The sequence below is a fragment of the Sylvia atricapilla genome, chromosome 2 (assembly GCF_009819655.1).
Source record: "Sylvia atricapilla isolate bSylAtr1 chromosome 2, bSylAtr1.pri, whole genome shotgun sequence".
In the NCBI taxonomy this organism is placed as follows: Eukaryota; Metazoa; Chordata; class Aves; order Passeriformes; family Sylviidae; genus Sylvia; species Sylvia atricapilla.
The window spans coordinates 29364762-29391906 of NC_089141.1; the positions used below are offsets into that span (position 1 = coordinate 29364762).

The 27145-nt window shown below is 41.3% G+C and overlaps 1 protein-coding gene across 1 annotated transcript in view; it reads right to left on the reverse strand.

The window, feature by feature from the left end:
• Window positions 1-141: 141 nt before the first annotated feature.
• The window catches only part of INTS4 (integrator complex subunit 4), a 31224-nt gene continuing 4220 nt past the window's right edge, over window positions 142-27145 (reverse strand). The window contains exons 6-23 of the mRNA XM_066341236.1: window positions 26821-26871; window positions 26109-26197; window positions 25730-25850; window positions 25149-25220; window positions 23952-24126; window positions 21621-21826; window positions 19202-19344; window positions 18151-18266; window positions 16208-16341; window positions 15273-15430; window positions 12078-12171; window positions 9838-9918; window positions 8005-8135; window positions 7034-7093; window positions 5256-5415; window positions 4792-4935; window positions 3986-4106; window positions 142-1705 (exon numbers count right to left, since the gene is read on the reverse strand). Of these exons, the coding sequence (XP_066197333.1) occupies window positions 1512-1705; window positions 3986-4106; window positions 4792-4935; window positions 5256-5415; window positions 7034-7093; window positions 8005-8135; window positions 9838-9918; window positions 12078-12171; window positions 15273-15430; window positions 16208-16341; window positions 18151-18266; window positions 19202-19344; window positions 21621-21826; window positions 23952-24126; window positions 25149-25220; window positions 25730-25850; window positions 26109-26197; window positions 26821-26871 (2250 nt within the window). The 3' untranslated portion in view covers window positions 142-1511. The remainder of the gene's footprint in view (window positions 1706-3985; window positions 4107-4791; window positions 4936-5255; window positions 5416-7033; window positions 7094-8004; window positions 8136-9837; window positions 9919-12077; window positions 12172-15272; window positions 15431-16207; window positions 16342-18150; window positions 18267-19201; window positions 19345-21620; window positions 21827-23951; window positions 24127-25148; window positions 25221-25729; window positions 25851-26108; window positions 26198-26820; window positions 26872-27145) is intronic.

Here is a 27145-nt window from a genome sequence, read left to right on the forward strand (position 1 = left end):
CTTTATGGTTATGAGCCTTTGGGCTACAACTTACCAGTGCTAAAAAAATATAATCACAAAAAACCATGCAGTGATCTTATTAGCCAAGGACCATGCAGGCATCCATGTTCACTCATATTATAAAAAAGAAACAGAATAGCATGAGTTTTCCAACTTTATTGTAGGAAAGCATGTAAGGAGTTATTTACACTAAATACAATTGCAAAGTATTTCTTCATTGTTGTGTTTACTTGCTAAAAATACACCTCTTTTTAAAAAGAAAAAAACCTCAACTGATTCATGAACACAGGCAACATTTGGCCTCTGCACTAGAATGTTTCACACATTAGGTCCTCCTAAAAAATCTTAACAAAGGATTGCTACAAACCATACAAGGTTCCTCAGTCCGCTAAACCTGACACGCAGAAGCAATGCACAGACACAGGAAATGCCAACAGGAATTCCAGATGTACCATGTTTTAACTTAATTCTTGGCCCTCTGTTCTCCCAGCTCACCTCCAGAGGGGAACCCTGACAAGCTGCCCAATTCTGTTCAGCAGAGTGTTTCCAGCTACTTCAACTTACAAGAAAGACTTTGAGTGCCAGAAGTGCTGCTGAATTGAAAGTCAGATTTTCACATCCCACTAAGACTGGTTCAGGTCAGGATCATCACACCAAAACACATCCTGTAAAGCTTAGTGCATTGTGGTCAGGAATTTTCCAACTAGTACTTAATCAGATTGCTCCTCAAGCTGCACAAAGGTGCAACAGGAGACAAACTGCTTTGTTGCTGTAGCTCAGTTAAACTCCATGTCCTGCTGACTGAAATTCTGCCACCTGCACAAACAGGTTACTGCTGCCCCTGCACCATGAACAACCTGTGCCCTCCCCAGAGCTGGACCAGCTTCAGCACAGCTGTAGATGACGCAGAACAGCAATTGGCAATTTCCTTCCTAGATGCTGTTCCCACATAAGAACAATAGTGCTTCTTCTTATTTTTTCTGTTAAGAAATTAGGTACCAATGCACAAATGCAAGTTTTAGACATAAAAAAAACCCCAAAAACCAAAACCAAAAAAAACCTCAGAAACAAACCAACAACCCCCCACAAAATGCTGAACTCCTCCACTTTACTTTAGAGTACTGTAAAATAACATTGATTTATGTGCCCAAGCATTTACATAATAAACACACAGCAGAAAACCTAGAGGCCTTGGAGAAAGACTTAATAGGTAAAAACTGAAGGTACAGCCCAGTGAAAGTACTACTGGAATGCTGATTGAGAACTGTCCTGTTTCTGTTGAATCAATATAGAAAAACCTGCATTTTCTTGAAACCACTCGTAACTAGCTGAGTAACTCCTGTATTTGCCTGCTGCTTACGAGACCAACTGTTCTTCAGAAGCTTTATTTTGACATCTGAGTCCCTTTATGCAGGTAAAGGCTGTTTTGGCTTGGTTTGCTATCTTGGACACAGCATTTTGTTTTCATCTAATCCAACAAACCCCATAAATAGGTTTTCCAGTGCCAGTCCTCACCGCCTGGCAGGTTTGGGCATTATATACACCTTGACAGACTTGCTGAAGGGGATGGTCCCCTCTATGCCATTTTCAGAGGGTGGGAGAGACTCCAAGCTCTCACTCCAGGTAGATTTAGGAATCCTGGTAGATGCTTTGCTCCTGTTAGAATTGTAAGCCAGCAGCAGTCGCACTTCAATCTGACATGGCTCTGCAGAGAAAAAAATAGAACAATCCAAACATGATTGTCATTGCACAGTGAACAATCAACATCAAATGAATTTTAATTTCATGTATGCTGGGTATGTGTAGAGCTGGAGTGACCAGAATCCAGTCTAGAGTCTGAAAACAAGCCTTTGGCATTACATTCAGCACAGCAGAACTAAGGACTGTTCTAGGTTTATTCCTCTCTCTCTTTGTTATCACTGAAAAAATCCTACCACTAACTTACAACTTTCAAAAATACCTGTTGGAAAGTAACTCCAATGAAATAACAACAATCATTGAAAACCCCACAGAACTAGCAGGCCTTGTTCACTGTATTTATGTCAGGATCAATCCAGATAACATCTGGTAAAACTTGTGGCACAGGAGGTTATTTTAAGAGTCTCCTTGGCTGGAAGTTGTTGCACGCCAGACCACCTCTTCCTCTCTTTCACCAACTATACAGCTGGGCAGAGCTGGGCATCATCCTGTGCCCACAGGACGATTTCCCTTTACTCTTCTCACAGTGGTCAAAACAGAACTGAGATTTCAGCATACATACTATTACCCTGGACTTACTCCCGGATTTACATACCCAACAAAATTCTCATTTCTAGACTTAAAACCAGATTTGTTTAGGTTTTCTTTATGGACTGTACTGGTTTTGCCTGGGGATAAAGTTAATTTTCCTTCATAGAAGCTCACATGATGCCTTGTTTTGGATTTGTGACCAAAATAGTGTTGATAACACAGGGATGCTGTAGCTATTGCTATACAGTGTAATACCCAGGAGTTTTCTCCCGTTGCCCTTCTGATCCTCTAGCTGTCCCACTGGGGAGTGACACCAGATGCTGTGCGGGGACTTAACTGTTTACCAGGGATAGCCCATAACAGGACCACTATAATGAAACCTCAGTGAAACCTGCGCAAACCCACAGGATTTTAAGAGGCCATGTCCAGAACTGCAGGGGGTCTCCAGCTGAGACATCATCAGCACCAGACAGAGCACAAGAAATAACTCTTTTGTATAGTCACTCCATGCTTCAGCCAACACCTCCCTGAGCTCACCTTCTCATCACTCCATCAACTCTTATTTGCAGCCTGCAGTCAGCTCTTTCACTTCTGCTCTACACCTGGCAGTTAATCAGTGCTTTGCACTTGGACATTCTCCTTCCCAAGCACACTCTTTCTGCTGGCCTTTAATGAGTTTCATTGTCTTGAATTAAGGCGATTTGTCCACTTTGAATTCTGACTGTTTTCTGAGCCCCTCTCCTTGGTGTCTTCCCCCTGTTTTATATGCCTAAGTGTCCATGTCAAAGTTAATGATTAAAATAATGCCTAGAGGAGACACCAGAACAGAGTCCCTCAGGGCCATGCTTAAAATGCCCTTCCAGTGAACACTGCAAAAGTACAAATAAGGACTTCAGCTCCCTCTGGTGAAGTAACAGGATCAACCCTTAAACCCAGATCCTTCCAGTCCTAGAAATAGTATCATATTTTCTTCTCCAAAACAAAACAAAGACAGCAGGATGAGTGAGTACACCATCAAAGTACTATATAAAAAATAGTATATGAAGGAACACAGCAATAAACAATTCTGTTGGTTAAAAAAAAAAATCAACAAATCCAATGAAAAATTGGTCAGAAAAAAAACCCTCTCAGAGGAAATCCCCACATTTGAATAAAGGTGAAGGCATTAAAAGAAAACAGGACAAAGAGGGCTGTGAATGAAATACATTCTGCTTTTGTTGTTTGAAGTCCACAAGCCAATTACTGAAGTGCTTCCATGGGGAAGTGTGAACAGCAGCTGAGACTGAAGGCGAATGTTGGAGTCACATCAGAGCTACAGGGCATTTTAGGGCATTAAAAGGGCGTTAGTTGAATCAGCAATGAAATTGTACTGCTGTACTGTTCTCTGCCATGCTCAGAGATACCTGTGAGACCCAAAACACAACTTACAAGGAGTCAGTTTACTGTGATCCTCGCCTTTGCCTAAGGATGCAGACCTGGCTCTGAGAGCTGACATTGCTCTGCACATGAGTGGCCAACCTCACCTTGAACACAGCTCTCATGTGAAGGCTCCCAGGGCTCTCTCAAGACAGCAGCCCCTCTATTTCCTACAGAGCACCAGTGCCTGGTAAACAGGGAGCTGAAACCACTCAAAGGCCTGATTGGCACCAAGGGCAGCACCAACCATAGCTCCAGGATCCTCAGAGCCCCCCAGACTGTGAGTAGGTAACTTGTGTCTAATGCAACTGTAGCCAATAATGTGTATCATAAACGTTACCTGTCCAGGCTGTGTGCGAGAGGTAAACCTGAGTTATCAGCCTGTGCCTCCCAGGGCCGGGATTTCGGAAGTCAGCTGGTTTAGGATGGATTAGCTGCGCTTGTCCATCTGGATACAACACCTAGAGGGGAACAAAAAAAAGAGAAAAAAAAAACCAACAAAGGAATGACAACTGCACTGGGGATCTGCACAGTGAACAGTGCAGATCTGTTTCAGTTAGAAATGAAGGACAAGCAGGCTTTAGCTTGGAGCCAGGAGTTCAAGTGCCCTGGATATAACAGTCACATGCTGCAATTCAAACCCACAGCACAGGTGGAAAAAAGGCCACACTGACATCAGCTTCTTCCTCTGCATTGTTACTGAGGGTTTTGTTTCTTTGTTAAGCAGTGACGCTGCATATTTTACTTGGATCATACCACTCCTGCCTCCTCAGCTGCATCTGAAACTAGTGATTGAGCAGCAGGAAGAAAACCTGGAAATACAGAAAGCCAAGAGCCTGCGTATTTTTGTGCCATTCAGAACAACTTCTTTTGCTCCTCCTCCTCCTGCTAGACTGGAATCTCACCAGAATTTATTGATCTTCATGTCCATATCATGCACAATGCATGATGGAAGCACAGAATGACACCCAAGTGCTCAAAGCAAACTCTCAAAATTGCACCAAGCCAACTCTCAGCACACTACAGAAATCCAGCATTGTTACTAATGAAGTGTATCATTATTTGCAATCTAAAAGTATTGACATCTTTAAAGAAGCTCCTCCCAAGACATAATCTTGTTTGCATTTATGTCACATGACTTCTTACCTGAACTTTAACAGTTCCTTGGGGATCCTGCACGTGTTCCAGAGTTGCATCAACATCCAGCGCCACAACCAATCCTGATGTAAACCTCAGGGGATTATCAGATTCACCAGTAGGCTCAATGATATTTGCAGTGGCTCTATGGAGCTGTTAGGGGCAAAGTGATTAGCAAAAATCAGAAGGTGGTGAAAAGAGGAAAGAAAAAAAAATTGTAATTACTACTGTTGTTAACGGAGATGTGCATAAACTTTGGATTTTTTTTTTTTTTATATTGCCAGGAATTACTAAGTTTTTAATGTTTTTATCAGTACTCCTGAGGATGCTAGATAAGAAATCAAAAAAGAAATAAGTAACACTTGTGTCTGACCAAGACCCTAAATTCTAAAAGCTTCATGGTATGTTAGAAAGTAGTCAGATGCCAAGACAGTCCACAAGGATATTGCATTTTAATTTTCTGTTAAACCAACCTGCTCTGGAAGAGGAAGGTGGAGGAAGGTACTTTGCCGCAGTGTTGTCTGAAGAATCTTGACCACTTCTGAAGGCTTGGATGTCACAAGTCTGGGCATTAAGTCCAACAATTTATCTACAAAACTGCCTTGCATATGTGGGAGCTCAGAGATGAAACATCTGTGTGAAGAATAGATTAAAAATCAAATACTTTTTTCAACTTTTTCCACAGTATTGTTATTTTCAGTTAAGCTACTTAATCCTTCTATTTAGTTATAATGACAGACTTAGATACCTGCATTCCTCTTCTGATGTGTCTCTACATAAGAGATGACTTTGACTACTTGTGTTGGGACCATGCCCTGTGCTCAAACTGACACCACCAAGGGCTATGTGGTGTAGGCAGCAGGTCAAAGGAGGGGATTCTCCCCCTCTTCTTTGCCCTCATGAGATCCCACTGGAAGTACTGGGCCCAGTTCTGGAGTTCCCAGTGTAAGATGTACAGAGGAGGCCATGAACATGCTCAGAGGGCTGGAGCACCTCTGTTCTGAGGACAGGCTGAGAGAGTTGGGGCTGCTCAGGCTGGAGAAGAGAAGGCTTCAGGGAGACCTCACTGCAAATTTTCAGTACTTAAGAGGGACTTACAAAGAAGAGGGAAAGGAACTTTTTACTCAGGTAGAGCGTAACAGGACAAATGGCAGTGGCCTTAAACTACAAAAGGAAAGATTTAAATTTGATATTAAGAGGAGATTCTTCACTGTAAGAGTGGCTGTCCAGAGAAACCATGGATGCCCCATTCCTGGAAATGTTCGAGGTGAGGCTGGATGAAGCTCTGGTCTGGAATATGTCCCTGCCCATGGCAGGGCAGTTGGAACAAGATGGTCTTCAATATCCCTTCTAACCTAAGCCATTCTATGATTCTATGATTTTACGACTCAGCAGGGAATTGGATAGCTAGTCCACAGATAGAGATATCCTTAGTTGGCTGAGCAGAATTTTATTTCTAGTTCTGACTAAATTCACATTTATTATAAGGTTCGCAGTTGTGGCTGGCTGATAAGAAAACAGGACCAGATCTGCCCTACCCTAATGCCCAGCTGGAGCTGAGGATGGAACTGTTCATTTCCTGTGTATCTTTTCCTGACACTGAGTCTCAAGATCAGTGGAACTCATTACTATTTCCCAGAATCAGAACCAGAGAATGGTTTGGGTTGGAAGGGACTGTAAAGATCACCTACGAGCAGGGACATCTTTCAGCAGAATCAGTCTGATCCTATAAATTAACACTTAGTACATCTACTTCCCCTGCAAGTAAAGATGACTCCGAAGAGGTGGCAAAAGCAGTAGACAGGGCCAGGAAAGATACCACAGAATTCTTGTCTGACTTATTGCTACATGTTGAGCACATCAAGGGTAATCTGCTTTTTTATTAATTTTTGAAAGGTCAAAACGCTCTCAGGGCTCCAGGAGAAAAAATAACAAGAACAAAAAAAAAAATTTAAGTATTTATGAAAACAGCATCCACTAAAAGTAGATAAATCCTTATAAATACATGAAAAAAAATCAGCTATTCTATAAAAAATTAATTCAGAGCACATGTTTCTGAAGTACCAGCATAACATGTTAAGGACTTCAGCTACAAAGGTTCTTCTTGCTTTATTATTATCCCATGACAGTTCCCAATGTAGGGCAGCAGGGAAGGGAGATGTAAAGAGATGAAAAACAAAGTGAATATCCCCTGATGACAATGGTGGTGGGACTTCCTAACATAAAGTGAAGAAGCAATGGAGTTTGTCACCTCTGAAAGGAATCCACTTCTTGGAGGAATTTTTCACACATCCCAAAAAGAGGCTCCACTCTGTAATGAAAATAATATTTCTTGGTTTTCTTTCAAAGAAAGAAAAATGGCTCTATGGCTATACATATTTAGGGGGTTTGGAATCCCATTAAACCTCCTAAAAATGGGAAGATCTTACAGTTTTTGAACCAAAAAAAGTGTTCCTCACTTATCTATATCCCCCTCACAAAAAGAAAACAAACCCAAAACCATTTGCATAAGGCAGTAATTAAGTTCCCTGGGCCACTGTTAGAAAATACTAATTTCTCACCCATAAAACAAGAGGTTAAAAGACAAATATATTATGGATCTCCATGGTAACATGGTAAGTTGATGGCAACAAACCTGAAACAGAAGTAAACTAGGACAGTAATTAATTTGCTCTAATTCCACCAGCTGGAGTTCTCATTCTATAAGCACGTGTCCCTTCATTAACTTCAGCAGCCAAAACAAACCACTCAGAGCCTCTCATGTACCTAAACCTGCACAGGAGCAGTTGCTGAGTCACACACAGCAGTTGCAGGTCAGTCAGGTGGACAATACTTTCCCGATGCTAAAAATTCAGCAACCAATATTTAATGAAGTAAACATGTTTAGTGCATTCTTTTGATACATGACTTTTCCTCATTTAAACAGGTCCCAAATATCAACTCTACAATGTTTTAAACCTATTTATATGCTCATAAATGAGAGAACTCAACCCCCAAAACTCATCTTCCCAATAGTTTTGTCATGTAATTCACAATTGTGTCCCTATACAGCTGTATCAAAGGCAAAAGAAGGTTCTTTGTTCTGAATTACTCTAGCAAATAGTTATTGGCAGGCTGCCCTGTTATGTGTCTAATTTATCCTTGCTGGATTTTTAAACAAAGCTCAAGGAGAGTAATTTTAGAGCTAACCCTAAGAGGATCCTCAGGCCAGGTCATCCTTACCCTCGGGTGGTGCGGGCAGTCACTATCAGCTGCAAGGCCTTCGCCTGCAGTCTCATGTGGTGAATAATGACCACCTGTCTGCTTTCCACTCCGCTGTACATGAACTCCATTTTGTAAGTTTCTTCCAGGATCTGCCAGACAGACATCACAGGGGTAAAAAAACCATGGGACTGTTAAGCCCTGGTACAGCCGTGATCACCAGATGATGGTATTTTTATCTCATACCAAGGAACACATGAAGCAAGAGGAAGTGCTCAAATTAATACAGTTGAGCTCAGTATGATTGTGTAGATGCCAAGAACTTTCAAGTTATTTAATACAGAATACTCCCTCCCCTTGCATTGACAGCAAGTGACCAGTGTTCACCATCACAACAGAAAACACTTTCCAGGGGGTTCACATGCTACTCAAGAGGGCACCCGAGACAAACATTTCAATCAGAGAATATTTCAAAAGCTGGATGGCTTTTGTTTCTACTCATCAACAGCAGAGAAGGCTTTGATGCACAGCAGTACCTGCCTATTACACCTTACACTCAATATATGAGCAGTTTCCCAACAGATCCATGAACTTGCTTTTACCCTAGATTTACTACGGGCCTATTGAATAGCTTGCTGGCTTCTTTACCTTTTCTTAGGGCTTAGCTTCAGTTTTTCCAGGATCTGATCATTCACACATTTATACAACACAGGATCAGAATAACCCAGATTGGACCGTACCTCCAGAGGTCATCTAGCCTGGTTCCCTGCCCAGAGCAAGTCTCATTAGATCCAGTAACTCAGGGCCACATCAAATTGCAAACACTTCCAACAACAGATTCCCCCCACCTCTCTGGGCAACTGTATTTAACCATTGTTACAGGAAATTTTCCCTTTATAGCTGATCAAAATTTCTCATTATTTCCCAACTGCCTCTTTTCCTGAGTAGTCTGGCTCTGCTAAACAGAAGTAAATCCATCCTGAAGCCTGCTCTTCTCCAGGCTGGACAATTTCAGCTCCCTCAGCCTTTCATTGCAGGTAATATATGCTCCAACCGCTGACCACATTGGTGGCCCTCTGCTGAACTGCTCCAGTTTGTCAGCATCTTCCTTCTGCTGGGGAGGCCAACACACAACACAGCCCAGGAGATGGCATCTTGCCAGAGCTGGATAATTTCCCAAACCAAGTCATCCCAGTTGGCCTCCTGCAATGCCTTACATTCAAAGTACCAAACACAATGAGGTTCCCAGCACCCCAGTTCCCCAGTGTGTGCAGACCAGCAGCCATGCCCTCCAGCATATTGACTGGTTCCTCAATTTGCAGGACCCTTACTATCTATTTATTCAGCCACAGTCCTGCAAGTCTGGTGAAAGAGAAATGATGGGAGACTGTATCCAAGCTTTGCAATTTCCACTGCCCTCCCCTTGTCCACAGCACCAGTCCCCTCACCAGGGAGGGTAGTGATGGTGGTCAGCCATACTTTGTTCTTGAGAAATGCATTTTGGCTGTTCCAAGTAGCTTTGTTGATCTTGTTTAGGAACAGCTTTTATAAGTATTTGGTGCATAACCTCCCACAGGAAAGAGGCAAGGACAAGCAACCCAGAGTTTTCTGGATCTTCTTTCTTACTGTTCTGGAAGATGAGTGTGATATTTGCCTTTTCACAGCAGTCATGAACTTCCCTCCCTCACCACTCATCTTTTGAAGAGAAGAGAAATGACCCCAGTTTGGGGGACTAAGATTGACTTGGACAGACTATGCCAGTGGAAGGTCAGAGGTGTATTATCATTCCATGGCCAACAAAAGACTCCTACCCAAGGACTGGCCCCTGTGCAGCCTCAGCTGCTTCCACCTCACCTGTTTTGCTGCAGCAGATGCCAATGCATTCTGTTTTAGGTACAGGGGAGCTGCCACATTCCACAACTTCTCCTGCAAGGCCTACAAGGAAAAAACAAAGTGAAATGATGATAAATATCCAATTTAGTCTCAACAGCTGGTTGAAAAAGTGTCAAAGCTTTCTTTTTTGCTTCTATATACAAGACAGGGAACTAAGGCCTCAAAAATACACATTGCTCTATAAAGAAACAGAGATACCAATAAAAATGGAAAATATAAAGGAAGTTGAGAATAATATTAACAAAGCTGTGAATGAGAGACTCGTCAGGCCAAACTCCTTGTACTTCATAAAGAAAACCAACAGCCCACTTCTTATCAACCCCCTGAGGCCAAGATCAGGGCAATCTCAGAGAGCAGGCAAAAACTGGAAACGGTAACAACTGTCCCCAGAAACACACGGACTTCCACAGCCACATTTCTGAACTTTCCTCCTCTCCACTACAGATCCTGGAGTTACTATAAATATTGTGTCTAATTCCACTGCTGACATTGGTATTAAAAAACAAAACAAAACTCAACTGCTTACCACACCCTATTTGCTTTTTGCTTTCTGTTTTAAAAAAAATGTAGAAAGCTTGACTGGATGATTTATATCACTGCCTCCTTTCTGAAGCTCCCCATCCTTAGACATAGCTATGCACAAGGCTGGCTGTAGCAAAAGCTCAAGAACATACAGACTATATCCTTCATCCAGGCTGGCCAGAGAATCCCAGTTAACTACCCCTAAAATCATAGGGCATGTAGAGCCTTTAAGGGTATGGAACATTTAGAGTCTTGAGAGCTTGGGAAATGAAGATACTTTTTCCCCCAGCAGCTTTTTTTTTTCTGTTGGGAAAAGAAGCAACTGGAAAGAAATCTTATGAAAAGTGTTACTTGGACATTCAGGTTCTCTGCAGTATCAGAATTTCTAGTTGTATTGTATGAGTGGAGGGTGTCCCTGCCTGTAAGAAGGGGTCTGGAATTAAATTATTCTCCAAATCCCTTCCAACCCAAGATATTCTGATTCTTAATACTATCAGTTACTTTTCATTCCATGCACATTACTGACTCATCTGCATCACTGATCTACTGACTGTTCTACAGCTAGAGCCAAGAACGGCTGATGCAGCTTTTACCCTTCTTCCAAACAGAGCACACCTCTGCCAGATGAAAAAACCATCTGGTTCATTCCAGTCAAATCCTGGAGAAGGGCAACAAAGCTATCTCCAAATGCTACTCCTCAGTCTGCACAGCACATTTCACTTTGGATTTAGCTGGACTGTACTGAACTGTGTACCACTGCTCATCTGAAATACCTTTGGGTGATAAATATATTCCAAGGATTTGAGGCCTGCCATGAGATATGCCAACTGGCAACTATGCATTAGCAAAGCAACTGAAATCCCTCCTTTGTTTTACATAACAAAGCTTTCATTGAGTCCCTTCTGGAAACCTGTTTGCTGCTTGTTTTAGTTCTTGCTTTATACGTGTGTACATTACACTCAAACACCAAAGAATGCCAAGAGACCAACTTAAATACTACTGCCAGTTTACAGCCTTGAGCAATCTGATCCAGTGGAATCCCTGACCACAGCAGGGGTGTTGGAACTACAGGGTCCCTTCCAAGTCAAGATTTTCTATGAAGTAAAAAATTAGTTCCTGTTTACAGCAAGAAGCTGACTTTGAAAAGGGGCTTCTGCAAAGGGCTGCTGCAATGGTGTCTAAGCAGCCACTTGGCCTGCTAATACTAAATAGATCATTTCAGCACGATAAAAGAAAGCATGACTGATATTCAGCTCAATCAGGTCTTAAGAACTCCCTTGGCACTGGTGCCAATAAAGCTATCTGCAAATCACCATCTCTAACAATGGCACTCATGGCAGCAGTCTAACAAAAAACATTCCAGTAGACACCAGCAGGGAAAAGTTACTCTCCTAACACAGTTGCCCTCAGTGTGATTTCTGTGGGATAATAAACTCCGCACTGACAAAATGCTCGTGAACTAACATAAGCCCGGTAGAGCAGTCGAGGTCTGCATTGGCAAAGTCTCTGCATAAATTATTTGCCACAGGAGGGAAGCAGGATTATCAGAAATCCACAGAACCTGCTCTTTCATCACACATCACTTTTCAACATGAACATCAAAACATGAAAGCATGCCACTGTGATGGACTAGGGGCATTTTTGAAGAACAACTCAAAAAAGCCCAAATGAATTCAAACCTTGATGAGGAGTAGCTGACACTGAAGGTAAGTTGCAGTGAAATCTGCCATCCCTGCCAGTTCTGACTGCAGTTCTCCAAGCCTCTGAAGATCACTGTAGCATGTGAAAAAAAAAAAAAAAAAAGAGAGAAAATGATGTTGAGACAGAGAACAGTTTAATCCCAACACACTCAGAAGGCAGTGACAATAAAGCCAGCTATTCCTGCTGCTTGCTTTTATTAAAGCAAGCACCAGAAACAGCAGCAAAACACACACTACAAACCAGTTTGCACCTTGGGACTTGGCATGTCCTTTCTTCTGGGAAGCTGACACCAGCACAGCAGTGGAAGCAGTAAGTCTGTCAACCCACATTACTCTGCAGCCCCGTGGGAACCACACAGAGTGGCAGCTCCAGATTTAACTGAAAACACTCCAGCCTTCTACAGCAGCTAACAACCCATTTGTGTCACACTGCTGGGAAATCAAACTATTCATGTTGGCTGAGAAAGGTTGTTTGGAACATGTCAGGCTCATGCAACCACCTGTATCTGAAATAGAGCTGCCCTTCTACGCCAAGCTGGAATCTGATGTACTGATATTTGCTCAACTAGATAGTATGTGTTGCCTGATATTTCTTGTAAACCATACAGCAATATAAGCAGCTTTTAATAGTATAGAAAAAATTGTCAGTTAATGGAACCCAAAAGGCTTTAGTTCTCTATCCCTAGGCATGTTTTCTTAAAGTTTTCTTTCAGATGATCACTTTCTTTTGTTTGCTTTAGATTTACCTTTGTATTTAGGACACAATTCTGAAACTTTGGCTTTGCCAAACCAGGGAGTTGCTGAGCCCTGAGATGTTAACAAAAATCCATGAGATTATCTGTATAATATGCAGCCAAAGGAAATCTTTCCACACCAGAGAATCACGGAATCGTTTATGTTGGAAAAGACCTCTAAGATCATCCAGTCCCACCATTAAGCCAGCACTGCCAAGTCCACCACAAGTACCACATCTACACGTCTTTCAAATCCCTCCTGGAATGGTGAATACACCACTTCCTTGGGCAGCCCTTTCCGGTGCTTGAAAATCCTTTCCATGAAGACATTTTCCTACTATCCAATCTAACCCTCCCATGGAACAACTTGAGGCTGCTTCCTCTTACCTTCTTCCTTGTTACTCAGGAGAAAAGACCAGTCCCCAACTGCCTTACAGCCTCCTTTCAGGCACTTGCAGAGAGGCAAGTTTCCCCTGACCCTCCCTTTCTCCAGGCTGAACAGTCCCAGCTCCCTCAGTCACTCCTCATCAGACTTGTGCTCCAGCTCTCCCCAGCTCCATTGCCCTCCCCTGGACATGCTCCAGCCCCTCATGTATCTCATAGTGAGGAGTTGTGCTTTCCTTCTCCAACAGTGCACCAACAGCCAAGTCAGTCTCAACCTCACACAGAGATTCCACTTCATCTTTCTCCAGAGAGCAGAGTGAAGAGGAGGCTCCTGTGTGCTTAATTCCCATGTCACAATCCATCACAACACACTAATGGGGAACAGGATGTCATCTCTCAGCTAACAACTAGGCAGATACTCCATTTCCCAGTCTTACACAGTTCCCAATTCCATTAATTCTATTTCCTTACAAATCTTAAACAGATTTCAACATCCCTGTAAGAAAAAAAAATATTCTTGTATAGATGGAGAAACTAAACCACAGACAGATTTGTTAGACAGCCTGTCTTACATTTCTAACCAGACTGCAGACTGATGCTTCCTCCCAGGCTCTGCAGCCAAAACTCTGAGTCCCAAGTAGACAAAAACTCCACAAGGTCTGTTATTTCTGTGGATGACAATGATAAAGGAGGAGGAAGTTATGTTCCATGACAAAAGCCACTGCTGTGAGCTGCTTCTATCCCTCTGCTCTCAGCACCCAAATTGCTGGTGCAGGGATATCTTGCCCTCTGCAAAGTAACCTTTAACACTTTTTCTGGCTTTGTCCAAATCCTCCTTTTGTCTTAAGGACGGAAGAGAGCATCTGGTTTAGTATGATTTCCTGGGGGGCAATCCCATCAGGAAAAAAGCCAAGCCAATAATTTCCATCAACTCAAAAATTGAAAATAGTCATGGCCTGAGAGGTTCTGGATGCTTGGCCTAGAGACTACCTGTTTCAAGTGTTTTAGTGCATTAAATGCTTTGAGACTGTATTTTAGGCTGGCACACAGCAGCTGCAAAACAGCTGAGGACAAACCTCACAGTTTCCACAGCTGGGTTTTCAGTGAAGAGCACACTGTTTACTCTCTGCTGCAGATGGGTGTGACAATGATTCACAGCAACATACACACAACAGAAGGCAGCTCTTTTGAAGGAATAAAAATAATTAAGCTTTTTTTTTTTTAAATGCCACATTCAAAACAAAGCATTTTGGATTTTTTTATTAACTCTTAAAGTAAGGCTCTTTTGCTCTTTCCAAGCAGAGGAATCACATTGAAAGGATCCTTTTCAAGTGTTTTGTTTGTGTAAATCAGTCTAGAGATGAAATGGAAGAGGCACCATAAAACATTCACTGAGAAGCAACAGCACCCGCCCTTATCTATACAGAAGCAGACAGCAGCATGCAAGAATGTTTTCTACTCCTGGAAAAGCTCTGTGATTTGAAAACTGATGAGGAATGCCCAAGTCCTTTGTAAGTGGGACTGGCAATGAGAACCCAAACTACCAGAAGCACATTCCTTCCTGTTGAACGAAAGGTGATAGGACCCAGAAAAAGGCAAGAGCAAAGGGGACAACACCTTTCCCCCCCACAAAAGCAAAACAAGAAAACCCTGTGCATGTACATTGCAAGTAACAATCAAAATTACAATGACACAAAACTGAGAACGAGACACAAGGCCATGACCCATAAACCATAAAAACTGAGAGTGTATTTTAGCATAAGTGAACAGTCCAAGAAGAGATGTTCCCGTACCTAACTCTTACCATGCTCTGAAAAGATGACCTCCACCCAAAATGCACACTGGCTATTCTGGGGGCCGTGCCAGACCTGACACCATCAATTTGGTTTGAAACAGCTCACAAACACTCTTTTATCACAACAGTCTCTAAAGGAAGGCTCAAGTGAAATGCTGGACAGCAAATTCCAACACCCATATTCAGAAGCAATGCACCTGCAAGAAAATAACCAAGCATTCTAACACCTCTTTCCATAAACAGGGCAACTCCAGGCCTTACCGGATGGTAAATTCCAGCAGTTCCTGTATGCCCCGTGGGTCAAGGTGCTGAAAGTTGTAAACCCTCTCCAGGCTCTGATGCAGGAACTGCTGGGAAGGGTCTTCATGTGGGGTAATACTGGGACAGACAGCAGAGGACACCAGCTTTCTACCTGGCAACTGAGTGAGAAGAAACACACACAAACAAAAAAAAGTAAGAGAAAAATCAAACACAGGGAATAATGCTGCAAAATGCTGACATCTATTTAACAAGAAACTCAGAGCTCAAATTCATTTCTCAAGTACAGAATTTATACCAAGGCTTTCAAATCTGCACCTTTTTTAGTTAATCCTCCCCAGTTTACAATAATCCACTCGCACTAGAGATCCTCAGGTTAAACTTCAACATCCCTTTGAGGGAAACATCTTCCTCATCTGTTAACTCTGACACTGTGCAGTGAAGGGAAGTCTGAGACTGCACAAAGCACCTATGAGCTGTGATACGACTTACAGCCAGCTTCAATCTCACCTATACTTCCATGCAGGAAAAACATGTTGCAAAGCAGAATGGAACACAACTCACTCATAAATGAACTGTTCAGGTAGGACACAAGTGAAATGTTGGAAGATCTACAAAGGCCTTTCCCCCACACACAGTCAGAGCTACAGAAAACTCCCAGGAACACTGCTCTCCCAGTATTCTTACCTAACCGGCAGACCATATACTATTCTCACCTGAGAGCAATAATGTTACTATTCTCCCAAAAATATTACAAATTCCATATTGTAACAATTTAACATTTGTCTTTAGTGCCTTAGTGCACATTTCAACATTAATTCCCGTGGTGCATAGGAGAAAAACCTTTTGGAATCTAAGTGTTACACACAGACAAACATGGAAGAGACAGCAACATTCCTAACAGGTGTCAAAGTCCAAACCAGAGTGGTTCTACTTACTCTTAATGGAGGCACCAGGTGAGAGAGACTGTCCCGAAGATACGCGTAATGTCGGAATGTATGGTCAGAGAACAGGGCAGGCATCGTTGGGCAACTTTTAGCAGCATTAAAAATCAGAACCAGAACAGCAATGTCTATTGCAAATGGATTGTTAAAGAAAAATAACAGCAAGAAGAGCTGCTTGAGGATGGAAAGTTAAAACAACAAGCCAACAACCCTTTCTTTGGTCAGGATTTGTCTAGGAGCTCTCTATAGTCGGAAAATACTGAGCAAAACCCAAAGAAACAGCTGTCAGAGCAGATGAAAACCAAGCACAAACATTACAGAGTGAGCCATACTGGAGAAACGATGTTCCTGCCAACATGGGATGGCTCAGAAGCAACACAAAGGAAAGGAGCCAGGGATCCCAAGTACAGAACATGTGCATTAGGTGGAGTTTCACTCTCCCTCACAGCTTACACTGTGCTCACCAGTTTGCACCACAGAATAACAGAGTGGTTTGGCTGGAAGGGACCTTAAAGACCACTAGTTCGAACCCCACCCTGCCATGGGCAGGGACACCTCCCACTGGACCAGGTTGCTCAAGTTTTTTGGTGCCCTAACAGCAACCAAAATTATACATTTACTGCCAAGTCTTTGAAAATTGCTGCATTACCTAAGATGCCCTGAAAAACATTCCACACAGACTTTAAGCAACCCAAAGAATCAAACAATCAATTCTGAAATAGAAAACACATTTTCACAGTCTGAGACCTGCAGAAATAGGGAGCAGCCAAAGGCTTTCAAAGTTAGCCCAAAGGCTGACACCTGCAAAAGGGCTGATCCCAAGCATAAGCTTCGATTCAAATTTCCTAATTGCTTTGAAGCAAACAAAACCATGTTTTTAAGTATCAGTTTACACTGGAAACATACTATTCAGGTTTACCTCAGCTTCTGGCTCACATGCCAGTCTTCACATAATACACTGCTGTAAAATTTGGTGGCAACTTACCTCCAAAATATTCTCTAACATAATACTCTCTAGTTCTTGGCAGGAGGCTGCACTGAGTTAAACAACAGCATTCTTCCCCCTGCAATGTTCCTTTAATTCTCAACTCACAGGACAACTTACTCAAATTATTACTAAACCATGTAATTACAGATTGATTTCTCTCCACCTGATTCTAACCCATTTCAATTCTCACTGGGCATTTGTTAAACCTGTATAGAATTTCTAGTCGATGGCCTGTGACTGGGGAGAAAAATAAGGAGCAGCTTCTAGAGAAGGTTCCAGTCCAATGTGTCTCAGCATGTATCAGAAATAACATTATGTTCAGCCATAGCACAGAAGGGAAGCAAGGGGAATAACAATGGGAAAATGCATTTCCAAGGCATCTCCTGTTGCTGAGGAGAACGGTGTATCAATAATCGTTTGTATTCTAAAGCACTTGAGAGCTAACACCAATATAAGAATTTCTGATATTGAACTATTTCACAAAGATGAAAAATTCAAAGCATTACAGGCACTGCTGTACTTAGAGATGGTGCAGTTTTATAAACTGCACAGCAGTGAGCATAGCAGAAGTTTTACCTGAAAAGAAAACAGACACATGAAAGCACTCTTCTTATTTAAAAGCTAAAGCATCTTCAAAATTAATGCAAACTAGACAAATGTTTTCACATCAAAGAGCTCATCTGCAAAGCCTAAACCTTGACAAATTGCTTGAATATTCATCACAGCATAAAAAGAAGGCAAATTATAGTCCACTGATATTTATGAAGATGGTTCCAGCTAACAGTTTTTCCATCACTTGCTGAATCACAAAGTGCAAGGTATTCAGAAGTAGGCATAGGATTGTTTGTCTGCTATAGTGAGAAATGGTTGAAGAAATGTGAGAGTCAGGAAGTCATGAATAAAATCTACCACAGTCAAAATTATCAACTGGCTTCATAAATAAAGATACAGGCTGGGTCATCCATGTCTGGTTCTGGAGTGTCAAAGAACGGATGTGTGCTCAGCAGCTCTGGGACTAATGGAAGCACCAAAGTGGGATGCCTGCTTCCCAGGAACTTCAAGCATCTGGAAATACACAGATTGAAATATACATGTTAGTAAACAGGCACATTTCAAAATCTAATATTCTAAAGCATTACTGCTTTATGTTTGCAGCAGCACTTTTAGCAAGAAAATCCTGCTGTCCAAGCTCACTCTTTCTTTACAGCTGACCATTTGCATTAATAATTTATAGGATCCAAGAAAGGACAAGCACTATTTTCATTTTTAATTTAAACTGTCCACGAAATAGTTAACACTTGGAGTTATACAATCTAGGGAGCTTTTATACTAAAGATTAATGAATGAGTGCAATTTTTTTTCTTCAGAAATAAGGAAGATAGTAGGTAAAACCCCCAAGCCCTCAAGCTCAAAAAACAATGTAAAAGTACACTGGAAGTCAAAGCAGGCTAATGTAAGTGTTTCCAGTAATATCTAAGAATTCCATCTCAAACCATGTGTGTGGGGCACCATTCCCTTTATTGCTTACATTAAAAAGCAAAAAAAAAATCTGATGCACAAGTTCCTTATTTTTACTTAGAAAAATTCCTCTGACAGAACAATGCCACATGGCAAATCCAGTTATCACATCTGATATAGTCAACTGCTGGTAAATATTACTATTTAACACAATATCAAGTCAGAAAAAACACTTGCATAGAGGAGATGAGATTTTAAGCTGAAAACTGACTTCATCTTTTCTGTGAATGCACTGCATGCCTGGAAAAGGGGGACATTTCCAGGAGTGGCCATCAGTTCTGGATTCCCAGTGCAAGTATTGACATGCAAGAACAACACGGAGTGTCCACACCAGTCAGGAATAAGTACATTTTTACAGAGTAACAAGACTGTACACCTGAAATACCTGTTACCTCCTTGGCAAGCTCAGTATTTTCTAGAACCTTGCTTACTAAAAAGAAGAGGAAAGTAAGTAGACACACGAGGACAACAATCACACTCACTTCCATATGGATTCTCTGTCTGTGGGATACTTGGTCAGGTTTTTCAGCAGCTCCACCAGTGCAAGATGGATGCCTTCTTTAGTTGAAACATTGGTGCAACACAACAGTTCATGAAGTGCTTCTCGAATGTCCCTTGAAGAATCCTAAAATAAAAACCCAAGCCAGACACCACTCAAGTGAAATATGCCTGCACACACACATTTACTTTAAAGGCGGCAGCCTCTGCTCCTTGGCTGAGTTAATAAAAGAGGTCTGTGAACAGCAGTGCCTGTTTCTAGTTGCCAGAGCTAAGCATAGATGAAGTGACAGACCAGGCAAGTGCTGCAGGGACTCCTGGTGTCATCTCCCTATTGTGCTTCCTTCACTGGAATGAATGGGAACTGTTCACTGCTGACCTGTTCAAGCAGAGCAAAAATCACTGCTTGGTTTGGGTGATGTATCTTTGTAATAAAAGAAAAGGAAGGCATTGGGTAACTCAGTAAAACAATCACTAAAGATTGTTTTAGCATTTCACAGCAGGCTTTTATCATTTTCAACCCAAGGAGTTCAATTCCACAGGCTTTCAGCCCGGCCACCAGCCTCTAGAGGGTCTGAGTGAGCACAGAAGATATGTCAATGGCTGGACAGACCAGAATATTCATCTGAATTAATTACATTCTTTCTGCCAAAACCCACCCTGACATTCCATACCCATGTATCACCACATTCCTTGCTATCAGCATTTGCCTGGTGCTGCTGGACACATGGTGAAAATTCGATAGGACACAAGAACTGGATGCTTTTCAAATGGTGGATTTTACCTTTTCTAAATTATAATTTGCTAAGTATCAACAGCTCATTCGTCACAGTCTTACACAAAAGAAGAAAGAGCAATCCTCTTCTAAAGGCTCTTAAATGACAGCCAACACACTCAAATGATCAAAGGGGTTTTGCTGGTCAAAGACAAACTATGACCACAGAGAAGCCAAAAATCTAAGGACTGGAATGACCACAGACAAAATACTCCAGACCACTAATAAAACCCATCAGAAATGTGGTACAGAGACAAAGAAGGCAGAAGACCATGAAGAGACAGAAATGAACACAACTCAACAGAAACTGAGATCAAGGACAACAGGGAAAGCAAATTCCAAAGTTGGTCAGAAAAGCAAGGCGTACCTGGTACAATAATTCTGATAAATTGAAAGCAGTGGGGTGAAGACAGAAGTTACCCTCAACACCCCAGTGTTCCATATTTATGCTGCTGGAACCAATTGAAGCACCAAAGTTAATGGTATTTTTCCATATCCTGTATTTTCTACTTGAAGATGGATTTTACAGAAAAGCACCAAGTATCTTTCATAATCAGATAAATCCATTAAAATGTTAATAGTTCTTTAGCTATCCCAATGCCTGATAAAAATTATGATAATATAAACCACAATACACATAGGGTTTATCATACATGATGAGTCAGCACAGAAGAGCCCAGTCTAACCAGGACATTTTCATCCCTCAATGCACACATCTCCAGCTTAAACAAATGTAAATAATGACAAAAATGTGGGGCACCTAAAGCTCATTGCTGCACTTGCAAAGTCAGATCATGCGCCACAGCATTTGTTACAGATTGATAAAATAGGTTTAATTAGTTTGCTACTTCCTGAGGCACAACTGAGAGTAGCAATTGCTGCCCTGGGTCAAGGAAATAAAAGGTGAGGAAACTGAAACAGTGGATTTGCACCACCTCCCAAGGCACTTAGCAAAAGAAGCAGGAATTTGCCTACCACAAGCAGCAGATTAAAAAACAAACAAAAAAATAGGCCTCAGAGGCTATAGCTCAGTAAATAAATCAGGTCTGAGAGGAACTAGTTTGATACAGTACCATTCACACAGCCAAAACCTCCTCCTGGATCAACCTCATCAACCAGGAAGAGCAGCTAACTCGTGCTATTCTCTGAATTCTGGCTGAACAGCGACTGGGATGATGCTGGTTGGGGAAACTCAATTATATGGCAGAGCACACTGATAAACACTCTAAATAGAAAAAAAGATCTCAGGCCCATGGCCAGCTGGGCTTGGTGAGTAAAGGTGTAGCCAAAACAGCCAAGTCAAGGAAGCAGAAAGAAAATAAAGCTGCATGCAACATTAAGTGCATAGACGGCTGGACCACAAGGTAAGACAAAAGGAAACACATGGAGGCAACAACAGTGATCAAAGGAAGAGTTTTTATCTAAAATGTATCTATTCCAAAAGTATTCTGTTGCCCCAGTGCTTACAGGCTACCCGATTTTAGGAACCACTGGCAGTGTTCAAAGAGTCAAAAAACCCAGAAAAAGGGTGGGTTTGCTCTCAAAGGAAGGGACTAATCAGCAGTACATAATTAAGCACCCCAAAGCAAGCAGGAGAGCAATTCCTGCCCTCCTCAAGGATTCCTTACCTCCAAGACAGCTAACACAGTATCCAGTTGGTCCTCCCGCAGTGTGATATTGTGGGAGATTTTTCGCATTGTGTGTATTGACTGCAATCTGACCTCCTCAATTTCATCATTAAACATGTCAACCAAAAAATCCAGGCATTTCTCCGCAAACGAAGGCGAGGACTGAGCCAACATACACAGGGCTTCAACCGCAGCGATTCGAACCTCTGGTAAATGAGGAGCAGGGAATTAACTGTAAATTAATTAAAACTGTCTGGTTTAAAAGAATGTGCACCCAACAGCGAGGCCTTGTACTATTCAAGGGCTGGGCTAAGGACTGGAGATGCTAAGGAAACACTGAAGGCAACAGAGCCTAATAAGTAGGGACACACTGGGGACCTTTTCACAGGCAAATCTTCAAATCAAGTCTCACTTCTGATACAGCCCCTGCTGCTGCCATAAGCATCTGCAAAAGGGACCTGCAGGTGAAAAACAGGTCTCCAACTCGGCAATAAATACTGTGTATTTCATAGTGTGTTTTGCAAGTATAGCATAACACTGGTATCTTAAGCAAACTAATTTAGTTAATTAAACTGTGGTTGTTTTACTCTTCCTGGCATTTTAATTGCTTGGAGCTTTCACTGCATTTTTAACTTCCTACGTAGCACTTTATGAATTGCTGAAAAGCCCCAGAGAATCAACGTTTTGGCAGTTAACAGAATGAAAGTCTTCTGGTTTCTGACTTCAGATTCCTTAAAACAAAGGAAAAAGGTGACACCTAAATACTAAAATTATCTGAATTAAAGTAAAAAAAGCATCAGAAAGCATCCTTAGTGTACTTATGCTGTAAAACATTGCAGGAATTTGAAGAATACCCAAATATAACAAGGTTAGGCAGAGATGAGATTCTCTTCCTTATAATCACCCTCATTAGCTCCCCTAACACTTATGTGCTAGGATCATAAAAATGGTAATTATTCTGATGTCTTGCAAACACTGTTGTTTTCAACATACTTCTAGTTTTCACTCAAATTAGCTCATCTTGAAAACATTTACTTGAGCTTGTGTGGAGCTTTCAGGCCTATTGCTCTTAAAAGACATCTGACTCCTCAGGATTCTGATCAAGTACAAAAAAGCACAGACAGCAAGACCCCTGCTTCCTCAGTAATGAAGCTTTTGTCACAGCTCTGAGTCTCCATGGTCATTAAGACTCAGGTACTAAGAGAAGAGAAACATTTTGCCAATATTGCTCTCATAAGATGACACACTAATTCAGATTTACGTTACAACATGGAATTCAAGACATGAAGCAGCGTTGGCAGTCAGGGAGAGCTCAGCAGGTATTTAAAAATGCTGCAGTGGAAAGAGAGATCTGTGTATATTTCAAATTCATTAATTTTATCCGCATTCCTCAACAGCATCATACTGACATAAGAACTGCGGCACAAGAAACTGGAGAACATGTTTCATAGGGCCAAGCGGTTGAACTGGTGAAACATTTTTTATTGTTAGTCAGGAAAAAATGAAAAAAAGTGCACTTGCAAGCTTCAGGGAGAGTTTAGCTACTGGAAAAACACGCATTTATTTGCAGGACTCGTGGAATAATAAATGCACTTTTACAACACAATCTACAACAATATTTTTGTTATGGTGGTTTTGTATGTTTTAACTTAGCTTTCATTCTTCCAGTAACATTAAAGGCAAATTCAAAAATATCATTCAGAGCTTGGAACTGTCATGGTTTACACAAATACCAGCCTCACACTGTACTAGAGGAGGTTTAGATGGGATATTAGGGAAAAAAAAACATTTGGGTTGTCAATCATTGGAAGAGACTACAGAGAGAAGTGGTGGAATCATCATCCTTGGAAGTGGTCAGAAATCATCTGGATGTGGCACTTAGTGACATGGTTTAGTTGTGGACTTGGTAGTGTTGGGTTAACATTTGGACTTGATGGCCTTAGAAGTATCTTCCAACCTAAATGATTCTATGAATTTCTTTCCTGCTGACAAAACACCAATTTCAAACAGCAGCAACTAACTCTGCCAAATTCTGGCTACATATAATTGTTAAATTTAAGTCAACAACAATAAAAAATAATCCCAGTGGGTTTCTGCAGACCAGAAGCAAACCATTTATTACCGTATATGTTACTAAAAACTTCACAATTTATAGGAAGCTATTTGCAAAAGCTATTCGCTTTTGGCTACTCAACTGAACATTTCTATCCAAAATTCTGTGTAACGCTACAGTACCTTTGAAACAACTGCCATATCAGGGATCACCATGATGCTTATTAGCTAACACACATCTCCCTCCTTTAGCTAATCCCATGGCAAGCTAACACCTACCGTACATCTCATCTTCCAGGCCATGAACAAAAGCCCCACAAGCTCCTGATTCAATCAAGTTCACAGCACCAGTATCAATCTCCTCTTTGGGAGCATCATCTCCCCACTTTCTGCCACTGGAGAACTCCCCGGAGCTGTAGAGCTCTTTGGCTCGCTCGTGTGCAGTGCGCTTCCTCTGTCCAAACAAGATTTCTGTTACAACCACGTCAACTTCAAAAGATCATTGAACAAAATATTAAACTGGATCTGAAAATAGATGTAGCTGGAGGCTTAGACACTGACACACATGCAAGTGCTAAGAAAAGCAAACAGTATCTACTCTTCTGTGGTTGTTTCTAACTGCCAGTAACTCTTTGTAGTTTTGATGTAGGGAAAGGATAAAAACAAGTACATTTTAATTAACACATTCTTAGACATCCATCCATTGTGAAAACAGCCAAACTGGGTCAGAACAAAGGCCCATCTAGTTAAGAAGCCAATAAATGATCTGCAAAAACACTATCACTTCACAGCTCAACTTGTTAAACTTCAGTACTTTAATTATATCAATACTACGAAGAGTTCAGCAATGTGTAAAATGGAATATTCATTCAGTGTGCTTGCTAGTCTGCCTCCTTTCCCCACACACTCTAAATGAACCTGCACAGCACTTTCTTTAACAGCCTTTACAAAGCAGCACACAAAAAACAGCAGCTCTTCACCATTCTTTTGTAGACAGAAAAAAATTAACATAACCTTGGGCATGTTGCTTAAGGAAGGAATGTTACTGAAAAATTTTGCTCACAGGGCTGACTAGCCTTTAGCTACTCATGTTTCTTGAAATGTTGATATTTTTTGATCAGATCTTACAGGATGTTTCCAAGAGCTTGCTCCTAGAACTAGGATGCAATCTTTTCATACACAATAAACAAAGCTTTTTAGCCAAAAAACTATTGTAACACCACAAACGTTTACCTCTCAGTTGTTGCAAAACCTGAATAGCCTAGAGCTGTTTCTTACATGCTTGGTTAATGAAATCTAAAACTAGCAATTGCTCCATTGACTTTAATCTAAAACAAAACCTGTCATCATCAATTAACTCTCAGCAACCCTCAGGCAAGGACAAGGTGAGCAGGCACACTCAATATTAATATACCCACATAACCTTGTGCGATTTTAGTACCTACATACAGGAAACAAACCCAAACATTTACATACCCTCAGATCTGACATGAGCTTCTTGTCAAGGGTCTGCTCCAAGAAATGGGAGCTAACTTGTTGCATAGAACCCTAAAGAAAAAGAAAAAACCATCGAAAGGAAGAAACAGTATTATTCTAAACTGCACCACATAATTTCTTGACTTATCCCATCATGGCATCCAATCTTATCTACTCATTCTAATAGCTTTATGCAATGCCTGACACTATTGTACATCAGAGTCTAAAACAGTGAACTTAAAGACTCAGAACATCTTATTTTCCCACTGAGGTTAATATGGCTTTTCTATTGGTTCACATGTCCCGTGGCAGAGAAATAGGGGCACGGAATTATGACAGGGATTTGTTTTTTCTTTAGTGCTCAACCATCTACTCTCAAGAAAAGAATCACTGCACAGTTGAGATGAAAAACTGTTGGGTTTCCCCAACCTTCCTCATTTCTTTCACCTCAGAATCTTGGGAGAATTTTAACTACCTGGTTTTAAACATCCTCCCATTCTTTTTTTTTTTAAATATGTATGAAAAGTCAAGTAACTTAAGAGAAACTATTCTCTGGTAGAGAAGAAAAGAAAGCAACTTACCAATAACTTTGCAGCTTGTACTCTCACAACCCAGGAACCATCACTAACCATATGACAAATTTTTCCAAAGGCATCATCAACCAAGCGAATTTCTTCATTAGAAGAAGGAATGGGGACGATGCTGACATAGAGAAATCAGTTTGTTGATTGTATCCCATACTGGATGGCATCAAGAAGAAACAAATATACTGAATTTCTATGTATGTGTAACAAATACCAGGAACCAAAACTTCACTGTACCAGTGCATTCTCATCAGGCATCAGCCCTTTGTACACATCTTTTTCCTAGCAGCTCCTCCTCACATCTACCAGCACGAAACTCTCAGCATTAGGATGATAACTTGGCCAGTACTTTGAGGACAGTGCATGCAGGACCTACCTTTCAGGGTAAAGCTGACTGAGGACCCAAATCAGCTGAACTGCAGCACTTCGCACTTGCTCGTAATCATCTGCCAACAGTTTGCAGGCCTGAAAGAACATTCATAGTCCACCTGAGCTGTGATTCACTTCCCACAATGTAATCAGCATCCTCACCACGAAACAGTTAGGACAGATTAAAAATCAAGATGAATCCAGTCTTCCCTGCTACTCTCTAGTATTTCCAAGTTTGATCAGGCAGACTAGATCTAATCAAATCAGTCAGGCTCATGTTATAAACTCTAGAATTGCCTGTACTATGCAATAAGGATAAAATGTGAGTCTGCAATAGAACTGATTTGATACAGGCTGCAGCTGCACAGTTTTATTGATATAACCAATACAAGCTTCATGGGTACACTCCAATGAACAAGGGTTTAAGACTCCCAGACTATGACTGCCAGATGACAGGAATGACTTCATCAGGCCTTGCCCTTCCCATGATCACCTCCCCAACAAACAACGTATAATAAACCATACGCTTTAGTGCATTTAAGCATAATGGATGCAAAATACCCTTTTATTCCCACTGTCATATGACAACAAGGAATATCAGCAACCTAAGTGTAAAACACTCCTCCTCTGCTCAGTGCCCTCCTCCTCACAAAACACACTGCCAGAGAATTCAAAAAGAAAGATATGCAAACAAGTACAAAACACATACAAGGGTTTACCTGACTGTAAATAGCTTGCTGTAACTTTAATCCTCTTTCATGAAGCTGTAGCTACACAAAGAAAAAAAAAATGCAAGAAAGTGTAAGTACAGGTTTAAGGGATACAGACTAAGTTTTCAACACTGTTTTTCTGTTTGAGCTGCTTGCATTTCTTGACTGCTGCTGTAATTAAAAAATTGCATTATCTTGACCGTAAATATTTAAATAATATTCTTGACTTCAGTGTAATTTTTTAGCCTCACAGTAATTTGTACTCAGATTAGGGAAAAACAATTTATACAAGCACACTGCCTGTTCATTCTCCCAACCTTCAAAAAAAATTTTC